Source organism: Brassica napus, chromosome C8, assembly GCF_020379485.1.
Source record: "Brassica napus cultivar Da-Ae chromosome C8, Da-Ae, whole genome shotgun sequence".
Taxonomy (NCBI): domain Eukaryota; kingdom Viridiplantae; phylum Streptophyta; class Magnoliopsida; order Brassicales; family Brassicaceae; genus Brassica; species Brassica napus.
Genome location: NC_063451.1, coordinates 39929888 through 39953426, shown reverse-complemented (window position 1 = coordinate 39953426; position 23539 = coordinate 39929888). Strand labels below are relative to the sequence as shown.

General features: G+C 38.3%; 5 protein-coding genes across 10 annotated transcripts; 2 read left to right on the top strand and 3 right to left on the bottom strand.

Moving 5' to 3' along the window:
* The first annotated feature begins 509 nt into the window (after positions 1 to 509).
* Positions 510 to 1636, top strand: LOC125591180 (tetrapyrrole-binding protein, chloroplastic-like). The gene has a single exon (XM_048764806.1). The coding sequence runs from the start codon at positions 754 to 756 to the stop codon at positions 1528 to 1530; it is 777 nt and encodes a 258-aa protein (XP_048620763.1). The 5' UTR covers positions 510 to 753; the 3' UTR covers positions 1531 to 1636.
* Positions 1637 to 4101: 2465 nt separating this feature from the next.
* On the top strand, positions 4102 to 8381 carry LOC125591179 (CMP-sialic acid transporter 3-like). Its single transcript, XM_048764805.1, has 15 exons — positions 4102 to 4375; positions 4549 to 4705; positions 4787 to 4903; positions 5185 to 5241; positions 5528 to 5605; positions 5811 to 5915; positions 6059 to 6181; positions 6318 to 6395; positions 6760 to 6829; positions 6971 to 7078; positions 7257 to 7390; positions 7485 to 7567; positions 7702 to 7747; positions 7849 to 7914; positions 8109 to 8381. Exons 2-14 carry the CDS (start codon positions 4571 to 4573, stop codon positions 7897 to 7899), a joined length of 1185 nt encoding a protein of 394 aa, XP_048620762.1. The 5' UTR covers positions 4102 to 4375; positions 4549 to 4570; the 3' UTR covers positions 7900 to 7914; positions 8109 to 8381.
* A 358-nt stretch (positions 8382 to 8739) lies between these two features.
* On the bottom strand, positions 8740 to 10923 carry LOC125574935 (PTI1-like tyrosine-protein kinase 3). 6 transcript variants are annotated; one of them, XM_048764802.1, is made up of 5 exons: positions 10670 to 10891; positions 10458 to 10480; positions 9423 to 10240; positions 9124 to 9343; positions 8740 to 9023 (listed from the first exon to the last, which is right to left on the bottom strand). In XM_048764802.1, the coding sequence occupies exons 3-5, from the start codon at positions 10154 to 10156 to the stop codon at positions 8892 to 8894; spliced, it is 1086 nt and encodes a 361-aa protein (XP_048620759.1). In that variant the 5' UTR covers positions 10157 to 10240; positions 10458 to 10480; positions 10670 to 10891; the 3' UTR covers positions 8740 to 8891. The 6 variants fall into 6 exon arrangements, with proteins under 6 accessions (XP_048620759.1, XP_048620758.1, XP_048620760.1 ...); XM_048764801.1 differs by lacking the exon at positions 10458 to 10480 and having other exon boundaries at positions 10670 to 10923; XM_048764803.1 differs by having other exon boundaries at positions 9423 to 10480; positions 10670 to 10853.
* Positions 10924 to 11254: 331 nt separating this feature from the next.
* Positions 11255 to 13801, bottom strand: LOC106363618 (cytochrome b561 and DOMON domain-containing protein At5g48750-like). Its single transcript, XM_013803335.3, has one exon. The coding sequence runs from the start codon at positions 13499 to 13501 to the stop codon at positions 12209 to 12211; it is 1293 nt and encodes a 430-aa protein (XP_013658789.2). The 5' UTR covers positions 13502 to 13801; the 3' UTR covers positions 11255 to 12208.
* Positions 13802 to 19160: 5359 nt separating this feature from the next.
* Positions 19161 to 22697, bottom strand: LOC125591178 (uncharacterized protein At3g49140-like). The gene is made up of 11 exons (XM_048764798.1): positions 22423 to 22697; positions 21549 to 21666; positions 21157 to 21373; positions 20974 to 21076; positions 20818 to 20882; positions 20622 to 20738; positions 20278 to 20530; positions 20095 to 20204; positions 19869 to 20018; positions 19666 to 19761; positions 19161 to 19559 (listed from the first exon to the last, which is right to left on the bottom strand). Exons 1-11 carry the CDS (start codon positions 22454 to 22456, stop codon positions 19449 to 19451), a joined length of 1374 nt encoding a protein of 457 aa, XP_048620755.1. The 5' UTR covers positions 22457 to 22697; the 3' UTR covers positions 19161 to 19448.
* Positions 22698 to 23539: the final 842 nt, after the last annotated feature.

The following is a 23539-nucleotide window of genomic DNA, read 5'->3' as shown; positions in this document are numbered from 1 at the left end:
TTTTTTAAATATTTTGTTATAAATGTTAAAAAATATTGAGTTGCATTTCAAATAAAAAGGTAAAGATATTAAAAATATTCTAATGAAAATATGTAAAATTTAATATAGTTTTAAGGAAATGGTCAAAATAAAAAAAATTACACATAAAATAATCATGATTTTTGTTAACTGGGCGGATCATTATTTATATGATATCGCACACGAAAGAAAAATTTCTGTTTTTAAAATTTTCTAATTAACTCTATACTTATTTTTTTATATTTTTTATATGATATCACACATTCGTAAAAAAATAGATAGTTTAAGATGGAAAAAAAATATTTACTTAATGAATATAATATGAACGAATATTACAAATATATCATTTAATAAAATAAATAATTAAAAACTGAAAATTCATATCCGCGCTGAGAAATGTGAAATGTGAGAAATGTGAAGTACAATAGACATCAAATCTACCATTGAAAAAAACAGTATATACATTACTATCCTTTAGAAACTAGTGGGGAGAAGACAAACATAATTCTATTTTTTTCTCACATTAAAATAAGTATGAGTGATTTTTACATTCAGAGGCAGATGAAAGTATTAGAAAAAGAGAATCAGACCTGACCCAAAAGTGACCAATCAGAATCGACCCCGCCTCGTCTTTCCTGATTTTCCACACCTTATCTTTCTCACTCTTCTTTAAACTCTCCACCTTCACTCTATACCTTCCTGAAGCGACTCCTCTCTCTCTCTCTCCCTCCATCAATGGCCACCACAAACTCTCTCCAACATCACCACCACCACTCCTCTTCTTACCACCGTCACAATCTCCATCCCCAATCTCACGTCGTACCATCTTCTCTCTCCCTCAAACACCCCACCTCCACCGCCCCATTCTCCTCACTCATCTGCTCCTCCTCCTCCTCTTCCTCCTCCGTCGTCTCCGCCGCTCTCACCACAAACGCCTCCTCCGTAACCGCAGAAACCTCCACAGAGTTCGACGTCCTAGCGACCCACCTCACCAACCAAGACTTCCGAAAAGCAGACGAAGAAACTCGTCGCCTTCTCATCCAGATAGCCGGAGAAGCCGCCGTGAAACGCGGCTACGTCTTCTTCTCCGAGGTGAAATCAATCTCCGTCGAGGATCTTCAAGCCATCGACAACCTCTGGACCAAACACAGCGACGGGAGGTTCGGATACAGCGTGCAGCGCAAAATCTGGTTGAAAGTCAAGAAAGACTTCACGAGATTCTTCATTAAAGTCGAGTGGATGAAGCTTCTCGATACGGAGGTCGTTCAGTACAACTACAGAGCTTTCCCCGACGAGTTCCAGTGGGAGCTTAACGACGAAACGCCTCTTGGACACTTGCCGCTCACAAACGCGTTGCGAGGAACGCAGCTTCTGAAATGCGTTTTGAGCCATCCTGCGTTTGAGATAGATGGTGATGACATTGAGGAAGCGGAAGAAGCAGAGAACAGAAGTGTGGGTGGTAAAGCAAAGACAAAAGACACGACAGTGTTTAAAACGGATTACAGCTTCTAATGTCTTTTGTTTTTAATTTATATTTGCTTCCCAGTGAGATTATGAATGTATGAACATGATCAAATCATTAGTTAATGAAAATAAACCTAAAGTCTTTATTGGTTTATCAATGTGAAATTTATAAGAACTGATAATATTAAGACCATGAAACTAATGTATTTTTTCTGAGACAGATGAAAATGAAACAGCTTCAAACTCTAGCTAAAGTCCCTCCTCTTGTTTGTGTACTCTTTACTGATTTGATGAATGAATACAAAAGGTGTGGGGTTTGGCTCTGTTCAAGTAAGCTGCACCTTAATGTGTGAAAGAGATTTAAAGTACGTTGCTGCTTCTGTAGCCTTAGTTAATTCTCCAGGTAGGCCACACAGGTTACAGTTGATGTGGATATATATGCTTTCTGTCACTGTGTGGTTTTAAATGAATAAATGTTTACTCAGAGATGCTATGTAGAATTGTGCATGTAAGAACATGGCATGATCATCAAAGAAGAGCAGATTTTCGAGTAGCATTCTAAAACCACAAGATAAAGTTCTAAACTCTAATTTCATTAATATATATTTCGGGATAATGCATGTGTATATAAAAGGGAGGATGTATTGGTGTCTAAACTCTAATTTCATTAACATATGTCTCAATTATAATGACTAGTTTCTAGGCACATGGGTAGAGTCGTCGGGTGTATTGGTGTGAACCGTCACAAGAAAGCTTTGATTGTGTCCTGCTACACAAGCATCCCGGCCCTAGATATTGAAAAGCCAAGAAAATAAACACATGCATATAGAATCACTCAGTTTATGATCAAGATCCAAAAGTTTAGCCAGGAAAAGAGATGTCAATTATGAGATGTTTCACTGAGGATTCAAGAATCAAAGCACGCCATAAGAGAATAAAAGATGGAATACCAAACAGGAGCCCTTTGCATGTCATGTGTCTTTGCATACTGAGCAAACAATAAAAATAGCTGAAAGCAAAAGTAGGCCATCAATACTACCCTGAAGCATTTGATGTCAGAAATAAACAATGGTGAAACTTGCTGTGGTAAGCATATTCATGAACCTGTTCCTGTGAGGTAAGCATATGTACTCAAATTTCTCTGCGCATTAGTAAACTTGACTTGGCCCTTGTCAGCTTCAACCACTTAAACAGAAACTAGAATAGAGGTTTCACAAAATCATACAATGTTACATAGAAAACAAAGCTAAGCTTCTCGATGTCTCAAATACACATAATGGCTAATTAATGATAATTGATAGATCCTGTTTATCTAACTGAGTTTACTGATTCAGAATCTACTTGAGAGAAGCCTGGTGGTCTGGGGTTGATGCCTGAAATCTTGAACATAAGCTGATCAGCGTTGAGATTATAGTTTAAATTAGTTAACTGTCTCTGGTAAAGATAGAATTGGCTCCGGCAAGGAAACACAAACTGCACCTCTAACTATAAGCACTGCATAAATGGGTATACTCCAAGGGTGAGAACTGAGAAGGAATAGTTGTAGGGTGTGCAATAAACCATCTGGTTAATGAAGCTGTGACATTTGTCACAAACCAACCAGAAATTCAAAGCTATATATAGCTTTGAACTACCCGATAATGAATTTTCAGTGGAAGTATAACGGTGCATTAGTATCCAATAACGTTGTTATGTTACTTTCAACATTTTTAATGTAAGAACCAAGAGTTTTCCAAATAATATTTCTGATAATTAAATTTTAAGCAATAATAAAAATTAGACTTTATTAGAATTTTCAATTTTTATTTTCCAGTTGAAAAACTTAAAAATTAAGATTATAATTAAACATATGATATTTAGTCTTTCCTTTCTAGCTTAAAAATTTTTCAGTATAATTTTTAGTTTTATTAAATTCATTTATGGTATATAACCAAATTTAATTATATTTTATTTAGAAGTATTTTTATAATTTAATATTTCATCATTAAATTATTTATGTGTTTTACAATAAATCAAAATTTCATATATAGCCAAAATTAGTTTTTTTTTTGATAATTTAAAATTTCAATAATTAAATCTATTTAAAAAATTTGCTATAAATGAAAAAAAATAATTATTAAGATTGTATATGTCAATAAGAAAAAAAAAAGCCATCTCACTTTTTTTTTTACTAAGCCATGTAATATTTTTAGAAAAAAATATAGTGATGACACATAAGTAATTTTGAAAATTTCACTTTTCATATAATGTTTAAGGATAACTAAAAATCCTAATAACAAAAGAAGTTGTGTTCATTATAATCAACCAAAACAATCTAAGCATTATTGCTAGATTTATATTTCAAGAATATGCTGTCATTGACATTGCAATTCAATTTTTTTTTTTTTACTTTCACATACAATGAAACTGTATTTTTGATAAAATAAGTAGAAAATTAGGAAAAAATATACTAACAATCACACATTCTAGATAGCTTTCCTTGTAGAACTTTTTTAAAAATAAATAAATTAGGCACATTCTTAAAAATCTTGTACCAATAAAAATAGTTTTAATAAAGGGATTAATGTTAGCTAATCTCTTTTTAATTACTGTGTTTAAATAGAAACGAATAGGTTTGTTGTGAAATCAAAGCAAAAAAGTCTTATAAGCAACAAACAGAGAGAGAGAGAGCATTTGTGAACAACGACCCACTCATTCAATCTTCCTCTCTTCCAATCTCCTTTTCTCCGGTACTGAAGCACTCAGAGAGTTCTAGATCTCGTTCAATTCCACAATTCAGAGCGAGGAGAGGATCACTGATTCAAGTCGAGCTGTGTGGATCGGTCTGGGAAGATCATACGCCCCGTGGCTGAGGGGAGACGTTTCGTTAAGCTGATCGGTTAGGTCAATTGAGGTTAGTCTGATCAATCTCGTCGCGAACATTTCGATACTCTGATAATAGCTGCTTAGATCCAAAGTTGTGATTTTTAATACAGATCTGATATTGGGTTTACGATTGATCGATTCCTTTTGCTTAAAGTTTGCATCTTGGTTATGATCATTGATTCCAGTTTCTGTTTTTATCAGGTTGGCTCAATCTCTACGAGAGATGGTTGAGTGCAGTGTGTGTCGTTCGAAGCTGGTTTCGAGGGCTTATGATGATCATAAGATTAGGGTGACCTCTAAACAGCGAGTCCTCAATGTGCTTTTGGTTGTTGGTGATTGCATGTTTGTTGGTCTACAGGTGAGAACCATCTCGCTTGCCATGACAATTTTTCATATCAGAATCACTTAAAAGTTGCATACTTTTCCTTTTTTTTTGCAGCCTATATTGGTGTACATGTCTAAGGTGGATGGGAAGTTTAACTTCAGTCCTATTAGTGTCAACTTCTTGACAGAGATTGCAAAAGTTGTTTTTGCGATTGTTATGCTTTTGATCCAGGTTTGTTTCTGAATTGACTTTAACGTATACTACACTCTAGTATCTAGAGCCTGTTGTGCTTGTATTAGAAGATGGAAAGTAGTAGAAGTTCATGAACTCTGGCCAAGTTTTTGCAAGTTTTGATGTTGTTTAACCGGTCATACGAATGTGAAAAAAAAGATTCCATTAAGTTCTGTTCATAAAGTTGGTTTCTTAGTTTACAAATTACTACTCTTTTCTCGAGTCTCTCGTGTTTCTGTAGACGATTCATTAATACTGGAGTGTCTGTGTTCAAACTGTAGGCCAAGCACCAAAAGGTTGGAGAGAAGCCTCTTCTATCTGTTTCAACATTTGTCCAGGTACTGCTTCTTTGTCAATTAAAGGGAGTCTAATCCATTGCATAGATTCTGTATCAGATCTCATATTTGAAAAGCTAGCTGCTTGACCTTTCGTTACATGATCGATTGGCATAACTCATACACGTATCTTTTCTCCGTATCACCTTCTTTTCTATTGTTCATTGGGTTTTGTTAGATTTTGAAATGTGGATGTTACTGGAGATATATGCCAATGAGTTCAAACTTTTAAGTTCATTTGGTTGACTATTTATAAGGCTATTCGTATTTACACGAGTCTATTTTGCAGGCAGCTCGAAATAATGTGCTTCTTGCGGTTCCAGCCCTGTTGTATGCAATTAATAACTACCTCAAGTTCACAATGCAGGTGCAGCGACTTGTCTTTTTCTCATTTTGGCATACGTAGGTCTATTGTCTGAGGTTTTGGCTTTATGAGAATATCATTTTTCTTACATTGTGCATTGCAGAGGGTTTATTTATCTGCCCTTCTAGGCTGATACTATTCGGTTCTATCTTTCTTTTGGTCATGTATTTTTAATTTCACAGAGTACTGAAAATTTCTACTGTTGCAGCTATATTTCAATCCTGCTACTGTGAAGATGCTTAGCAATCTAAAGGTTCTGGTCATTGCTCTTCTTCTGAAGATAGTAATGAAGCGGCGGTTTTCCGTCATTCAGGTGAGGTTCAGTTATTCTGATTTGTTCTATGCGTACTGGTTTTCAGTCTTAGACATTATTATAGTTACCTCTTACTCTCGATTGGATTTTGTATGTTTTCATAATCATACTGCTCAAATCCTACTTATCTTTAATTTTGGTAGTGGGAAGCACTTGCTCTGTTGCTGATAGGGATTAGTGTAAATCAGCTGCGTTCTCTTCCTGAAGGTGCTACTGCCATTGGAATTCCTCTTGCTACGGGTGCATACATCTGTACTGTTATCTTTGTAAGTTTCTTCGTCTCGTGCTTTTATTAAGTTGAAGTTATAAAGTGCACATAATTTACACTCTCATGCTTTGCTGTTGATGCATTTAGTTATAATACAAGAATAATGCGAGAGTCTAATTTAAATTCACATGCAGGTCACTGTCCCATCGATGGCATCTGTCTTCAACGAGTATGCTCTGAAGAGTCAGTATGACACAAGCATTTATCTACAGGTTAGAGAGTTCTGATGCATTTTTTTGGTCCTGCAACAGGGAATGATATGCTTGTGGTAATATGGAACATGCTTGGTTATTTGTAATGTTTTGGAAATTATGTGCTGTGTATTGTTGATGGAATAGAACTAGCCTTCTTTTTTCATGTATCTTGCTACATCACTTTAGAAACAAAGAACCTTGGGTTGTTGAACTTTGTGTTCTGTTTTCTGATCTAGTTATGGCAAAAGTTCCTCATCTTAGGGTACATAGCTCAGGTTCTTGGTAATGTCAAATTCTAGGATCATAGTCTTCTACATGTGTTGTCTTCTTCTTTGTTTATCTTTTTTGCATCATCTTATTGGACATTTTTTTTCTGTTGCAGAACTTATTTCTGTATGGCTATGGTGCGATATTCAACTTTCTTGGGATTCTTGCAACTGTTATATACAAAGGTATGTGCATTTATTTTAAAAGTGGTCGTGGAAGAAAATAATACGTTTTAAGCACCATAATAGCCTTTGAAAATCCTATGAGATAATCCTGAACACTTCAAGATGAATATGCATTGCTGAAAAAACTATCACTGACAACAGGTCCTGAAAGCTTTGACATCCTACAAGGACACTCTAGGGCAACCGTGTTTCTAATAATGAACAACGCAGCACAAGGGATTCTTTCCTCCTTTTTCTTCAAGTATGCAGGTAATACTGAGACTACGTTTGTTAGATTCACTAAATTTTATGAATTAGTTTGCTCGAGTGTATATACTTTTCTAACATATCTGGAGATTGTGAATTTTGTTATATATATATTCTCAAATCTCAAGGGTATTTGATCTTAAAAGCAGGATTCTTTTTAACATATCTTTGATGCTTTCAGATACAATCTTGAAGAAATATTCATCCACAGTTGCCACAATATTTACCGGGATAGCATCTGCAGCACTCTTTGGACATGTTATAACCATGAACTTCCTTCTTGGAATTTCTATCGTTTTCATTTCAATGCACCAGGTAAAACCCCCATATGAACCATAACATGGGTGATTAAAATCAACTTAATAATCTCTTTTCTGTAAAATTTGCTTATCGTCTCAATTGTGTTTAGTTCTTTTCACCCCTTGCCAAAGTGAAAGACGAGCAACAACAAAACGGGAGCATTGAATTAGGCAATGCAAAGGATGCTCACAGGTTAGTGTCCATATACATACTTTTTTTATCAAATTTTGGGCAGACATTTTTTGATAAGCAGAAAGTCATGTAACAGGTACATTCTTCGTATTTAAACCAATTAACTTCTTTTCCTTCTCTGTTATATCACTCAGGGCTAATGACTCATTCATCAACATGGCCGCAGGAGCAAATGAAGAGGTTAAGAATAAATTTGCAAAGCCAGTTCTTGTACTTGTCCCAAGTTAGATCGACGCTAATGTTTATTGTCTCTTTTTTTTTGTCATTGTATGTGTATTCAGGCTACTCACCGCGGTGTCACAGACGACAGAACCCCGCTTCTTCCCAGATGAAAAAGCTTATTAAAAGTAGGTCACAAACTCTCACCCAACTTGATCATATAGATTGCCTTTCAAAGTCTAATCATCCATCATCTAGATATATTCTTACCAAAGAAAACTCTAGAACCAATCTAGGTTGCAGAAAAAATTGATTTACTCTACCAAAACCTGAATGTTATGAATATGGAGAATCATCTACATTTTGCACCTCGTCTCTGCAGGATTTTGGTTCCGAGGAATTCTTTTTGGCCGAGAATATTCTAGAAATGGGTCGCATACTAGCATGATAGATGGAAGCAAACTTTGATGAGACCAACTCTTAATACTCTCAAGAGTCTGTTTAACTTCGTTGTAAGAACCTCTCATGTGATGTCTATAGCTTTTGTGTTGTCTTCAGATAGAGTGAGCAAACTTGGTTTAAGTGATATATGTATTTTTGATATAATAATATTTGTATTCTTTGGTTATACAACATATAGCATATTTTTCCGGCAGTGGGTTCTTAGTAAAGCTTCTTGGGTGATATAATGCTCTGCAATCTGATGAATACTAACATTGTATGAGGAAACTGAAAGGTATTGAACATTCTGGAAACAAGACGAACGAATAAAAAAAAGAACGTAAATGAATAAAATTGTTTTTTTTTAAATTTAACAAGAAATATTTTTGTTCTTTATTTTTCTACAAAAAAAAATGGTAGAGAATGAAAAAAAAAATTATTCTTTGTAAATGGTGATATTTTTTAGGAACATTAGAAAATGCATTATTCTCCGCCAACTAGTCATCACCCCATTCATACTTTGGTGAATTGTACGAGGAAACTGAAAAGTAAAGAAGAAAAAACTCAAAAAATAATCACAAATAAATAGAATTATAAGAATCAAATGACTCCACCACACAATTGTCAAGAGGCAGCAACACATATATTTGTTTGGTATGAATATATTTGCATGATATGGCAACACATAAAAACAAAACCAATCTCCCACTATTACATAGAAGGATTAAGTTTCCTGGGGTGGAGTAGCTGCTGGTGTTGATGACCTCAACAAAGGTTGTAGAGCTTTAACCACAATGCTCATGTTCGGCCTAAACTCTGATTCGTATTGTACACACAAGGCTGCAACAGCCGCAAGCTAAACACACAAGAAAAAGAAGAGAAGAAAACATTACATGACTAGCCTCAAAAGTTTTAGAGATGAAACCCATAACGAAACATGAAGGTTTTTTTTTTACCTTTGCAACTGCTTTAGGAGGATACTCTCCTTTGAGTTTCGGATCAACACATTGCTTCACTTTGTCTTCACTCAGCCTTGGAGTGGCCCAAGTGACAAGACTTTGTTGGCCACGAGGCATCGTATGATCAACAGGCTTTCTACCAGTCAAGAGCTCCAAAAGCACCACACCAAAACTATAAACATCACTCTTCTGCGTCAGTTGACCAGTCATCGCATACCTGCAACACCAAAACACTAAAAATTAACAATCTCTACTTCCTCAAGAACCGCTGTTGTTGATTCAGAAGCATTCATTACTCTGGTGCATGGTAACCAAACGTTCCCAAAACTCTAGTAGAATGAAGACGAGCAGCCATATCAGGAGACTGATTCGACAAATTAAAATCAGCAATCTTGGCTTTAAACTCTTCAAAGAGAAGCACATTGCTAGACCGAACATCTCTATGTATCACCGCAGGCTGAACCTTCTCATGTAAATACTCAAGTCCCTTAGCCGCATCAACTGCTATTCTCACCCGTTGGATCCAATCAAGAGCTGGACCTGGCTGCGCTCCTTGCACACCTTTCCTCCCGTGTAGAACATCATGTAAAGATCCCATCGTAGCAAACTCATAAGCAAGAACACGAAGGTTCCCTTCAACACAGTAACCAAACAGCTGAACGAAATTCTCATTCCGCAGCTTCGAGACCCTCGAGACCTGAGTCAAGAACTCGAAGTTCGATTCAGGCTCAGCTGCGTTATCAAGCTTCTTGACCGCCACGGCTTTCCCATCTTCCAAAGTTGCGTAGTAAGCTCTTCCGTATGATCCTTCACCGATCAACACCTTTGATCCAAAGTTAGCAGTCTTCTCTTTCAACTCATCCAATGACAACGCAGGGACATCAATAGCTGGAGGCTCCTTTAACACATCAGGCTTCACAGCAGCCTGTGGTTTCTTATCATTATAGCGCTTAGGACTACTCAGGTGTTCATTTTCAGGAGAATGGTAAGGCTCTTCGACGTGGCAAACGCAGCACAACCACCTACGCATCTTCCCTCTCTTACCTATGTAAAGATCGTCTACAGCTCTCGGTTTATCAAGCCGAACAAAGTTGCCTGGTGAAGTATCGTTCGCCTGAAAATGTCATATCATTACAGAGCCAAAAAAAAAGTTTCTTGAAACCGACAGAAACAATTTACGATCTAATATAGCGTATTGATTCGAGATTCATGATAAAGTTAAGACCTTTACACAAACCCACGAGCTGATTATATACTCTAGGAATACCAGTTTGGAAACTAGAGAGAGATTTTGGAGGAAAAAAATCGAAGCTTTTGGATATAAATCTTACCGCCAGACCACGGCGATGATAATCTGAATCCATGGACAGAGTTGCAAAGAGACAGACAGAACGAATCAATTTAGGATATTTCGGGTAGAAAAACAAGAAACAGATATTTAAAAAAAAAAACAGCTCAGAGAATGTGTAAAAAGCAAAGGAGAAACAGAGAGGAATGATTAAGAATAGACACACTTGTCGCCAAAAAGACAAAACAAAGTTACCTGTAAAGTATGTCTTTTCTCTTTACCTCTTGGTGTCGGGTAATGAGTATCTGTGTATGAAAATGTTGGGTTTTATTGTTGTGTTTTGTTAGTTAGAGAGAAGATTGACCAAAAAAAAATTAGAGATTAGAGAGAAGAAACAGACGCGAGGAATTGAATAAGTGGACAGAGGGATATATAACGAAGGAGGGGAGACAGAGAAGCAAAACGCGTTCTAAGGAAAATCTTCGACAAAGATATCATTTTTAAATTATTTTATATCAAAAGATATTTTTAGTGTCTTCTTCTTATTCTGTAGCTTTGCTTTCTGTCAACATCTTATTCTGGATGAACATTCTATAATCATGACTTTTTTTTCTGGCGCGTCTTTTGCGTTTTTTCAGCGTGTTGATGATCTGAAGAAATAGTTACAGTCTGGAGTTACTTTCTGTGGGATGAATAACACAAGTCTTCTCGGAAGAAAGCAACGATACAACTCCTGTCTGATGATCTCTCTATCCAACCACCATGATTTTGATTGTGTTTGTAATGTGTTTACATCTTCTAAGCTGGTCAAAAAAATGTTAAAGCTTCTTTATGGGTTTAGGTTTTAAAGGTTTATTTGTTACCATTACCCAGCAGCCTCATGATCATCTATCTGTCTGTAACTATATAAGATGATTAGTTTAGGGACTTTGATAAAGTGATCTTCATACAAATCTATTCAGAATAAACACAATTGTTCCTCACTTAAAAATGTTACTGGCGCAATCGTTCCCCACAGTTATGGTCAGTATTGAAATTTTTTTTTTTCCGATGAAATGTTAAATTTATTGATCATCGCAAAATAATAATATATGTACAACTATAATGAGTTTTCAGAAACTATATAAGTGAAACTAGCCAAAAGCCTAAACTGCACTAACATGTGCTTCAGACCAACGTATCATCTCCCTGTAGTTTGGGATTGAGTACGTAGTTAGTGGAGGAGATACGATTCCGCACGGACTTGTTAATTAACTTGGCTACCTGATCCACTGACTTGTTATTGGAGTTGTGCTTCCTCTCATTGCGTTCGCGCCAGATAAAGTATATGGTGGCTTGCAGGGCCAGTCTCAAAAGAATGAAAGTCAGGTGATCATACGAACCCGTAAGTAGCCTAGACAGCGCCGTCTCCCAATCCGGGTCAGGTTCCAATCCAAAAAGATTTCCTGCCAACTTCAACCAGACCATAAAAGTGTATGGCCAAGCAAAGAAAAGGTGATCCCTAGTTCACCACATAAAATGCAGCACTGCGGTTGGCCCCAACTACTCGTACGGTGTCCTGTGAGAACCCTTTGTGAGAACCACATCAACTCAAAAGTATTGAAAATTTCCTCTTTGGAAACATTATATTGGTCTATTTAAATTCTTGAAACTATTTCTTATTTGAATATTCGACTTTAAACAACTTTTATTGGTCATACTGAATCGTCTACACGTAAAAAATATAAAGAATGATCCAACACGAGTTGTCTAAGACAGTGACATTTATAGACAGTACATGGAAAAGGAATAAAACTAGACCACTTCAGTGGAAGCATATTGATTAGCTTCTAGGTCTTCCGGTGTCTTGTCACCCCATCTGTTCATAAACTTCAAAATCTCCTTCTTAAAAGCACTTTGATTAGCTTCTTGTAGGTCTTCCGATTTCTTCACAAACAAGCTACCCCATCTCTTCTTGAACTGCAAGATCTCCATCACAATTGCAAACGCTCCAATAGCACAGATGATGGCGGTGTATGCGATCTTCCATCCACTTCCAGGTTGCAATATAACAAACCCTTTGTATATGTTGTACACGCTCAGCACAACCACCACGTATCCCACCGTGTGATGATACCAGTTCCAGTATGTTCTGTATTTGTGGTCTTTACCCGGTCTTGCTTTGAGCGCAAGTATTTGCAAGAACCCTAAACAGAATATTAAAATCCCTATCACGGTATGCGCTGTGCTTCTCATCCCGGTATGCAATGCCATGTAGATCGCTGTTCCAAGGCCTCCGAGAAGACCGGCCAAGTATCCGGTGAGCTGACAAACGACGTGTACGTAGAACCATGTGGGATCTAATGTTTCGTAGGTCTTCATGTAACGTGCTGCCATAACTCCAATAGGCATGAGAATCCCCCAACTCACTGTGTTTACTAATCCATGGATTCGCTTGACCAACAATATGTTTCCATTAACTGATTTGGTTGCGGTGACTTGTCCGGAAAGCAAATCCAAAGTGGACATGGATTTGAGATGATCTCCACTCATTGCGTGCATCCCAAGTCTATCTCCTTCCTTCAACGGACCGTCTTGCCATAAGTGATTCACAACGGTTGTGTTAGGAGGCAGCACCATAGTTGCGAATATCGTCATCTCTCCATCAAGATACTCGGCGGATACTTGCGTTACACGAAAGCTAAGAGGAGACTCTTGAAGCATAGTAGCGTAGCTATTGATGTTTGAAGTATAAGCACGCATGACGCCAGATGTTGAGTTACGATAAGCCACGAGAGCTTGAGCGCCTAACATGCCTTTTTTGGTCGGGTTTATGGCCCAAGCGATCCAACTAGAAGACTCAAGATTGGCATGACGGTAAGCAACATCGAGAACTCCGGTTTCTCGAGCATAACTGAAGTGTAGGAACGAGTCTAACACGGGAAGATCCTTGCAAGAACGGTAATGTTTTCCGTTGTTGAAGATGTGAGATTCACATCGAGGCTGAAGTCCTTGAACTGTTGTTGTTGTTGCCGACGTAAAGAGTGGTGTACACGACAAGAACAGAAAGCACATAACGACGAGAACGGCTCTTGAAGACAAAGACATGATGTTGATGATTTGCTTGGTGAACACGAAGCTTAATGAATTTTCTGAAGGCAGAGTGAGTTGCCCAAAGTAATTAGAGGCTTTGTTTATTCGAGTAGTAGAAAGCTTTGTCCTATTGCTGCATATTTATAGTGCTATTGTTGTTGTAATTTCCTTTTTCCTGTTTTCCTTTTATCTTTGTTTCCATATTTTATGATCCTTTAATCAGCGGGTTGTTAATCAAAATAATATTTTCTACATCTTTATCTTATTCTTACTCGCTTTCTAATTTGGAATGAAGTTTGACCTTTTCCTTCTTTTAAAAATAAAAAAAATTATCTATTATATTTTTAATTTAATATATGCAGTAATTTTCAAATAAACTCTACAATTTAGAATGTCAGTATTGTGATATTTTCTACAATATTTATAAGATACAAATTCATGTATGATTATCAGTTTATCTCATCCAATACAATTAGACGAGAAACAAAATGGGTCCCTGCGGAAAGTGCTTCAGCAAAAAAGGACCCTAATCAACAAGGAGCTACAAACACCGGTAATAAAGAAGTAGGGCAAACTATTACGGTTGGCGCAAATATTGCATCTACGGATCTAAATAAGAATACAATTGCTGAGCAGAACCTCACTCCCTTGATTGTTCAACATTCTGCTCCGCCTTTTGAATTTACCAGTGCCCCTCCTCCTTGTTTTTCCTCATCTACCCTTCCCCCTCTCAAACCCACCATCCCCTTCCCCACCGTTGTGCAACCCTCTCCTTCTACCCCCTCACCCATCAACCCGTTTCCTATTGAAGAGGTGTTTGTCTCTGACTCAACTCTACCCCTTGCTCTCTCCACTGACCCTTATAAAGTATCTCTTGCTATTGCCCTTCCAGCCCAAAACCTCCCACGAAAACTCCTTTACCCATCAAAGCACAAACCAAATCTAAAGCGCCCTTTTATCTCAGCCAGCCACTCTTCCCTTCTCGCCCAAAACCCTTTTGCTATTTTGCTCTCCTCACCTAAAAAATCCCTAAAACTAGCTTCTGACTCCGATCAAAATCACCCACCCATTGACCTTGACCCTAACTCTCTCCCCAACCTTTTTGCAGCTACTCCTAGTGTAGGTCCTCTCCTTATCCAAGGAGTGCCTCCGGAGTTTTCTCTATGAGTACTAAGACCTTTTTTTGGAATGCTCGAGGACTTAATGAGCCGAGCAAGCACGACCCGTTACGCCAGTGGCTTTTGTTACATAAGCCTATTTTTGGAGATCTCTTAGAGACACACATAAAGGAACCGCAACTCAATCATGTAATGTCGAAAGCCTGTCAAGGTTGGAACTATACCAGCAACCACTCAGCTGACTCCGACGGCAGGATCATACTCATTTGGAAATCTCTTGTGGCTGTGAAAGTCATTTCTAGTTCCAGGCAGTCGATGACCTGTGAGATTGAATTTCCCCACTGCCACAAAATATACTTCACAGCAGTCTACGCCTCAAACTCCCATGACGAGAGACAAGACCTATGGGTGGACTTAATCAACACCCACCAGTCCGTTGACCTCTCCAATGCGCCATGGGTCATCGGAGGGGATTTCAACCAAATTACCCACCCTGCTGAGCACTCATCAATGGCGGTAAACTGCTTAACTGCGCCCATGATCTCACTCCGGAATGTGCTCAATCAGCTTGAAGTATTTGATCTGAGATACGCTGGCCCCTTGCATACTTGGACAAATAAGAGTCCCTCCAACCCTGTAGCGGAGAAACTTGATAGGCTTCTTGCCAACCATGAGTGGATCTCCCATTACCCTAACAGCCTAGCCTCCTTCCTTCCCCCCAACTTCTCTGATCACTCTCCTTGCTTGCTTGATCTTCATGTTCCCTTACCTCTAGCTGGTACCCGGCCTTTCAAGTTCTTTAACTACCTAACCAAACATTACAAATTTAACCAAACCGTTGTGGATGCTTGGAATCAGGCCGGTGGCATTGCGTCTAATCTCTCCACTCTCTGCTACAAATTCAGAAAAATAAAGGGAGCATTAAAATCACTAAATCGTTCCAATTTTTCAAATATTCAAGAGAGAGTGAGAGAAACTAACTGTTTGCTTCAAGTTGTGCAGGTACAAGCTCTAACCAATCCCACCCCAGACCTTTTCCAGCAAGAGAAAGAGTTGTATGACAAATGGTGTTTTCTGAGATTGATAGAGGAATCCTACTTCAAGCAAAAATCGAGAGTAAACTGGTTAAAAGAAGGGGATCTCAATACAACTTACTTCCACAGATTGGTCCAAGTGCGTGCGTCTTTCAACTCTATCCGGTTCTTCATGCTGCCTTCTGGCGTTATCCTCTCAGATCCTATCACCATGGGACAGCACGCCGTAAACTATTTCCAATCCATACTTGCCCCTGCGACAATGAATGTCTCTGTGTGCTCGCTAGACTGGTTCCAGCGTGTGCTCCACTACAGATGCTCTGCTGCGTTGATTCAGGCTATGATCAGAATCCCTGACCAGGAGGAGATTTGTAGAGTGATCATGAAACTTAACAGCAATAAGTCACCGGGACCAGACGGTTTTACCTCAGGATTCTTCAAGGCGACTTGGAGTGTATTAGGATCTGAAGTAACTAGTGCTATCCAGAATTTTTTCATCACTGCGTTTATGCCTGCAGCAACAAACGCAACCATATTAACACTAGTACCTAAGAGACCCGGGGCTTCAGTAATCAGTGACTTCCGCCCAATATCATGTTGCAACACAATATACAAGGCTATATCGAAGATGCTTGTTCAAAGACTAAAACCGATGCTCACTGACCTGATTCTCCCGAACCAAACGGCATTTGTCCAAGGCCGATTACTGGTTGAGAATACAGTATTAGCCGCTGAGGTAGTCAATGGTTATCACAGAAACAAGAGCGCCAAGCGGATTGCAATCAAGGTAGACATCGCCAAAGCCTTTGACACCATCAATTGGAACTTCATCTTCACTTGTCTTTACAGCATAGGCCTCCCGGGACTCTATATCAGATGGTTGCAAGCGTGTGTCTGCACACCAAGTTTCACTGTTGGATACAATGGTACTGTCCAAGGATATTTCAAAAGCAAAAGAGGGCTTCGACAGGGTGATCCTCTCTCGCCATACCTGTTTGTTATAGCAATGAATTGTTTATCAGTTCTCCTCAACAAAGGAGCTGAAGATGGAAAATATGGCTATCACCCGAACTGTCAAGATTCAAAGTTAACTCACCTCTGTTATGCCGATGACCTACTAATATTTGTCGAAGGCAGTGCTGGCTCTGTAAATGGGGTTTTGGATGTCCTCAGCGAGTTTGAGACACAATCGGGACTTGGCGTCAGCTTGACTAAAACATGTTTCTTCTCCTGCGGCTTGTCTCAACCTGAAATAGATCATATCAAGCAAACAAGTGGATTAACTCATGGAACTCTACCTATAAGATATCTGGGTGTACCTCTCTGCACCCGAAAGCTGTCAATGGCCAACTGCGAGCCCCTCATCTCCAGTGTTAAAGCAAAGCTAACCTCCTGGAGTGCCAAGACTCTATCCTTTGCCGGGAGACTGCTTCTCATTAACACTGTGATTTCAGGAATCACAAATTTCTGGTGCACCACTTTCACACTACCTAAGTTCTGTATCAAGACAATAAACTCTCTCTGTGGGGCTTATCTATGGAAAGGGACGATAGAGGGACACCATACGGCTAGAGTTTCATGGGACACGGTCACTCACTCGAAGGAAGAAGGTGGGCTTGGAATACGCGACTTGCTTTCCTGGAACACGGCTACTTCAATACGCTTAATATGGCTTCTGTTCTTTAAAAGTGGTTCAATATGGGTAGCATGGTTGGTGAAGGAGATTCTCAATGGAAACCTCTCTAATTTTTGGACTATAAAAGAACGAAACAACCACTCCTGGCTGGTGAAACGTTTGCTCCGTCTACGGCCACTGGTCTATACCTGGATTCGCATTGAAGTGGGGAATGGAAGGATGACCAGATTCTGGAATGACAATTGGAGTCCTTATGGGAAACTTTCCGAGTTTCTTAATCTCCCCCAACGGTCACGTCTTGGTATCCAAGAAACTGCAACTCTTGATGACCTCTACAGGGACGGTGTCTGGTCCCTTCCGGCGGCTCGATCAGAACAACAAGTTCTACTTCAGGTATACTTAACATCTCTCTCCCTGAACTCTCTTGATGATCGCTATATCTGGAGCCTAAACAGCTCTTCTCAAGAGTTCTCAACGGGTCTTGTCTACGGAGAACTGAAGCATCACAATCAACCAACCCAATGGCACAAGGCAGTTTGGTCACCAAGAGGCATCCCAAGACAGAACTTCCTCGCATGGCTCCTTGTCCAGAACCGGTGCCCCACGAGAGATCGGTTACTGGGTTGGGGACTACCAACAGACCCTCTCTCTGTTTGCTCTGCAACGTGGCACCTGAGAGTAGGGATCATATATACTATCAATGCCCTTATTCTTGGAGCGTTTGGACTAGAACTGCCAATAGAGCTGGTCATCGACCTGATCAAGATTGGAACCGTGAGATGATCAACATGCAGAACCTCCAAGGTCCCCGTCACTTGCAGATCATTCGACTCCTAGCTTGGCAATGCACGCTGTACTATATCTGGGCTGAAAGGAACTCGCGCCTACATCGACACATCTTCAAGCCTCCTGACTCAATTGTAAAGCAGATTGAAGCGACAATTCGATCAAAAATCTCCGCTCTCCGCGATCGATCTCCTCAACTCTCATCCTCTCTATTTGCTGTGTGGAACGTATAACTCAACTACTGGTCTCTTCAACTGCTTTGGGCTGGGCTTTATTACTTCTAGTCGGTTCTCCTTTATGTGTTATCATATGAAATATTACTAATGGGCTAAACCCCATAAACACTGCCTGGCTGGGTCTGTATCTTTTGAGTTTTCGTTTTTATGCTTAATAGAATGCCCTTTTTCAAAAAAAAAAAAAAAAAAAAAAATCAAATCATTATCTTTTTATTTGCAATCCATGATTACATAACAAATACGTTGGCAAAAAAAGAATTACATAACATATACATGTATACAGTACGAAGTTTCAAAATTAATAAATAAATATCTTGACTGGTCCATAGAAGCATATTTTTGAACGTGATGGCTCAATGCTATTCACTGATCAACTGGAGATGTAAGTTGCTAGCGATATCCATTCCCTTTGAATCTCTGTACGTAAACCAGAGACTCTCTTTTGGCAGTACGGTGCTGCCTCCTAACACAACCGTAGTGAATCACTTACATTGGAATTGCACTTGGTGTGTTTTCTTTTCTACTCGTTACTCACAGTCTTACTCAATATATGAGACAAAACTAAAACCATATAATGATCAGCTTCACTCTCTGTTATCATGTCAAAATGTCTATTTATTGCACATGCCTCTGAAACATGTAACATCTTTGGAAAATATGGTCTTCTCAGACCAATGTCTCAGCCATGTTTGATCCGCACGCTTACGATGAGAAGGTTAACTGCTCACATTGTATATTGAACATCAGTAGACACTTACATTTTTGTCTGTAAGAAACCAGCGTATGTGATCATGTGGCTATCTATATATGTTAGGAACTATTTTGTGGAGAAAAGTTAATATGAAATCTATAACACTTGTAAAAAGAGGAAAAAGGGTTTTTATTTGATCTTAAATTAGTTGTAAAAAGAGAACAACATTTTGGACTTATTATAGAAGTTACATCAAATGTATCAACTTCTATTTATTCTTATAATTTTTTTTTTATATATTTTATTTAAACTTACTAAGACAATGTTCTCCACACAGCCTAGTACGGTAACTTGGAAGCTCATCTTTATTATGTACAGAAACGTCAGAGCAAAGAACTCGTGTAAGCACCAGACATCCTGCTCTGTTAACTTTTGGACTGGTGATTTTGATAACGGTTTTTTTAACGGTATGCGTCCTTCAAACTCTCGTCGTTAGACTTCAACTTCCTTCTGCGTGAACGAGGGAACAGTAGCTGGTGCATCTTCTTCTCTGCTGCCATTTCTGTTGTAGCCTGTCACACAAACAAAAAATAAAGAAAGACAATAAGCATATAAATGTCCTCTATGATCAAAACATTGTATCTTTGTATAATGTTTTGTGTCTTAGCATTCTCTCACTCTGGTTTTGAAAGGGAAACGGTGAGTTTGGACATGTGCGCCTGCGAAAACTCTCACATCCATACCAAGGCTATCAACACTGATCAGGTTAGCTTCCTGCATATCATTATTACGATAAAGCAGCAAGATTGGTATACAAAATGTAAAACCAGAGTGGTAGTTATGTGTATTCCAAACTATATATAGAAACTTGGATACAATACCTCTGCATGAAGACCTTTCTTTTTGCAGAGAGCTTTCAGGGCAATGTCTGAACTAACCCCTCTGTTGTTGAACCGCTCAATGATTGCAGAAGTAGAGTGTACTAAGATGTCTGGTTCAGCATCTTGAAAATCTTGCAAGCTTATAGAAGACTGAAAACGTCAAAGAATCTTGACATCAACGCATAGTGTGAGACCAAAGAAACTAGATGGTTTGCAAAAAACATACCTCTGTACCGTAGAGGGAGAGAAGCTCTATTCCCACAATCTCTAATCTATATAGACTAGAACTCATATCGTTCTCGTCATCTCTGGAACTAGCGTTTGGATTCTCATCACCTGAAAACACACAACATGTCAACAGAAAAGTTTATAGTGTTACATTTAATCACATCTGAGAATAGGAAAGGACCTTGAACCTCCCAGCTATAGTCATCTCTATCTTCCGAGAGAAACAGTCTTCTTATATAGGATTCCTCGTCGAGGAAAGCTGGCCTAAGGCATGCCAGTATGGATACACCATTAGATGGATAGTCCATTTTCCTGTCATAGTTCATGCTGATAGCCTTTGACATGTGTTTGGCAAAGTAGATAGGATGAACACCGTTGGAAGTGTCAGGCATTCCCCAATCTACAGGGATGTCTCCAGCTTCAGAATCCATCATCTGCTCAGATTTCAAAGTAAATAAGACAAGACACATTGGCATGTTTTTTTGCAAGGAAACTAAGAGAGTAACAACAACAGAATCAACCTACCTCGAAATAATGGTCATCAAAGATGATTTGGTCAAGGTTACCAATATCCGAAATGTTATATTCCTCATGGAGCCTTGAGTTTTCGTAGCGTGGGACATCCATTCCAAAAAAGGCTTTCTACAAAAGTATGTTATGACAAGCTTATCAGTTATGTACATATATACATGATATTCTACTTGATCAATGACAGGCTTACCACTGGATTACTAGCTCCAGGATCTTCTAAGATGTTCACATCATCAGGAATGTCAAAGAAGATATCTAGATTAGACAAAAAAGAGCTGGTGAGAAAGAAAATGATCCATACATATACTACATTGATACATGAAGCAAACATAGATAAGAGACTAACCTCCATAATCATCGATGACATACTTAAACTCAGACCATGAATTATGGTCATGTGGTTCACAGTGAATAGCTCCAGGAAACACCAACACCGCACTGCTGTTTGCCTACGATGAAACAAGGGTCAACAAACAACACTATTATAGTTCATATGAAACTCAACAGTAGTAGTCTGTCGGGTACGAACCTCGACGGTAGTCCTTGCTACTTCAGCAGGAGAGAGTTTTGTCTCCTGGACTCTTTTGCCAGGCTTCAGATCTTCCAGAGGATGATAGCCGTAGAAAGAAGAATCAGGAACAGAGTCAGAGTAATCAGCAGCAACGGAAACTTTGGTGAGGCCAAGGTCATGTCCACCGGTTGGTACATGAAAGGCTGAACCAAAAGATGGAATCTTGCATCTGGAACTGAAACACAAACGTTTTCATCAAGAAACACTCCCAAAAGCAAAAAAAAACAATGGACTAATATTCATGGACATAGACACACTAGACACATAGGTCAAAGAATCAAGGAGGTGGCAAGATTTGTCATTGCACAAACACAGATTCGAATACATAGGTTTGATTGTTAATCAGGTACCTTAAAACAGAGAGATTAGCAGAGGCAGATCCATCAAAGGCACGGTTTCTTGCGCTGCCGTGTCTTTTGTAGGAAGGGAAGTCATCCGTGTAAGAGTGATGATGGCAATGAGATGGACCTGATGAGACATACATGCCAAACAATGTTCAAATGCCCCCAAATAACAGAAAAATAAATAAATAATTCAAAAATTTACAGGAAATATCAAAAATTTATAAACAGATTTACAAATCTCTAACAATGAGATAAACATATAACTCCACCCACATTCAAAAAAACAAAACTTTACTGGGAAAAATAATCTGAAGATTGAACAAACAGATTTAAAAAAGAGTTAAATCCAAATTTCAGAAATAACTGAAAAAACTACAGCAAAAGAAGAAAGATCAAGACTTTATAAACAGATTAACAAATCTCTAACATTGACATTAAGATATAACTCCTCCCACATTCAAAAAAATCAAAACTTTACTCAGGAAAATATCTGAAGACCGAACAAACAGAGTTAAAACAGAGTTAATCCAAATTTCAGAAATAACTGAAAAATTACAGAAAAAGAGGAAAGATAAAGACTTTATAAACAGATTCACAAATCTCTAACAGTGACATTAACATATAACTCTTCCCACATTAAATAAAAAAAAATCAAAACTTTACTCAGAAAATAATCTGAAGATTGAACAAAAAGATGAGTCAACGAGAAAGGAATCATAAAAATGCTTTCGCCATTAATAAAAAGAGTTGATGATGGTTGATTTAATTAAGCTCGTGTCACGCAGCCATCATGCAGAATCCATTACCAGCGTCGGATTAATCAATGAAGAGAGAGAGAGAGAGAGAGAGAGAGAGAGATCTTTAAAAGTAGGTGAGATACCGAGGGAAAAAGAAGAAGCAGCTGCGATCACCATGATCAGATCGGAGAAACTTCAGCCGCCGTGAAATGTCAAAGTAGGTGATCGTTGGGAATCTCCGCCGTATTCTTCGCCGTCGAGGCTGGATCACGTTTCTGTCTCTTTGTTCGTGTCCTTACTGTCGCGTCTAACATTAATTTGCCAGAAAACTTTTTCAGCTTTTTATATTCGTTATGTTGTTTTTTTCTTGCATTCGTGGAAATATTTGATTTTTTTTTTTAATTTATCTCTTTGGGTCATCAGATCATGGGAGTTTAGAGAAAATGAATAAAATGATAAATGGATATTCCTTTGATTCTTTATTTAATATACTCATCATGATGAAAACTCTTTGACTCGCACACGACCAACCAATTGTGACTTGTGACGTGCTGCTTGCTACAAAGTGGTACGGTTTAGCTGAACCTCGATGAATGGTTCAGTTTAGATTTCATAGGCGATGATACCAAGAACAATGCGCAAGTCTCTTTCTTTTTCAGACGTCGGTAGGTTAATGCTTTACGCATTTTTGAGTATCTATCTGGTTTGGTTCGGATCTTTTGAGTATCGGATAGTTTGAGTAAATGGCTAGAAAATTCATTTATTATTTGACATATTTTCGATTCGGGTTGGGTTTAGATAATTTCAAATTCGGTTCAAGTTGGATAGTAAAATTAGGAACCAAAAAATACTCGAGATATCAGTTTACATTTGGTTCCGCTTCTGATTCTATTATTTTGGATAGTCCAGTCATTCGGGTAAAAACAGGTATTTTGATAAAATATCAAAATAGTTAGAATGATTCGAATAAAAGTTTCGGATATTTTGGATTACGATATAAATATTCGGATATTTTTGGATAATTTTGGATGGTTCGAATACCTATGCATATATGATTAATATTTTAGTATATTCAGATATCTATTCGGTTTTCAGTTCAGTTATTTCGGATATAGAAATATATTCGATCCGGTTCCGGGTATTTCGGTTCCGGATCAGATTTTCGATTCCGTTCTTTTTGCTCATGACTATTTTAAAGCATTAACAAAACTGAATACATCAAAAACAAGGCTTCATAATTTTTCGGTGGTCAATATCGAT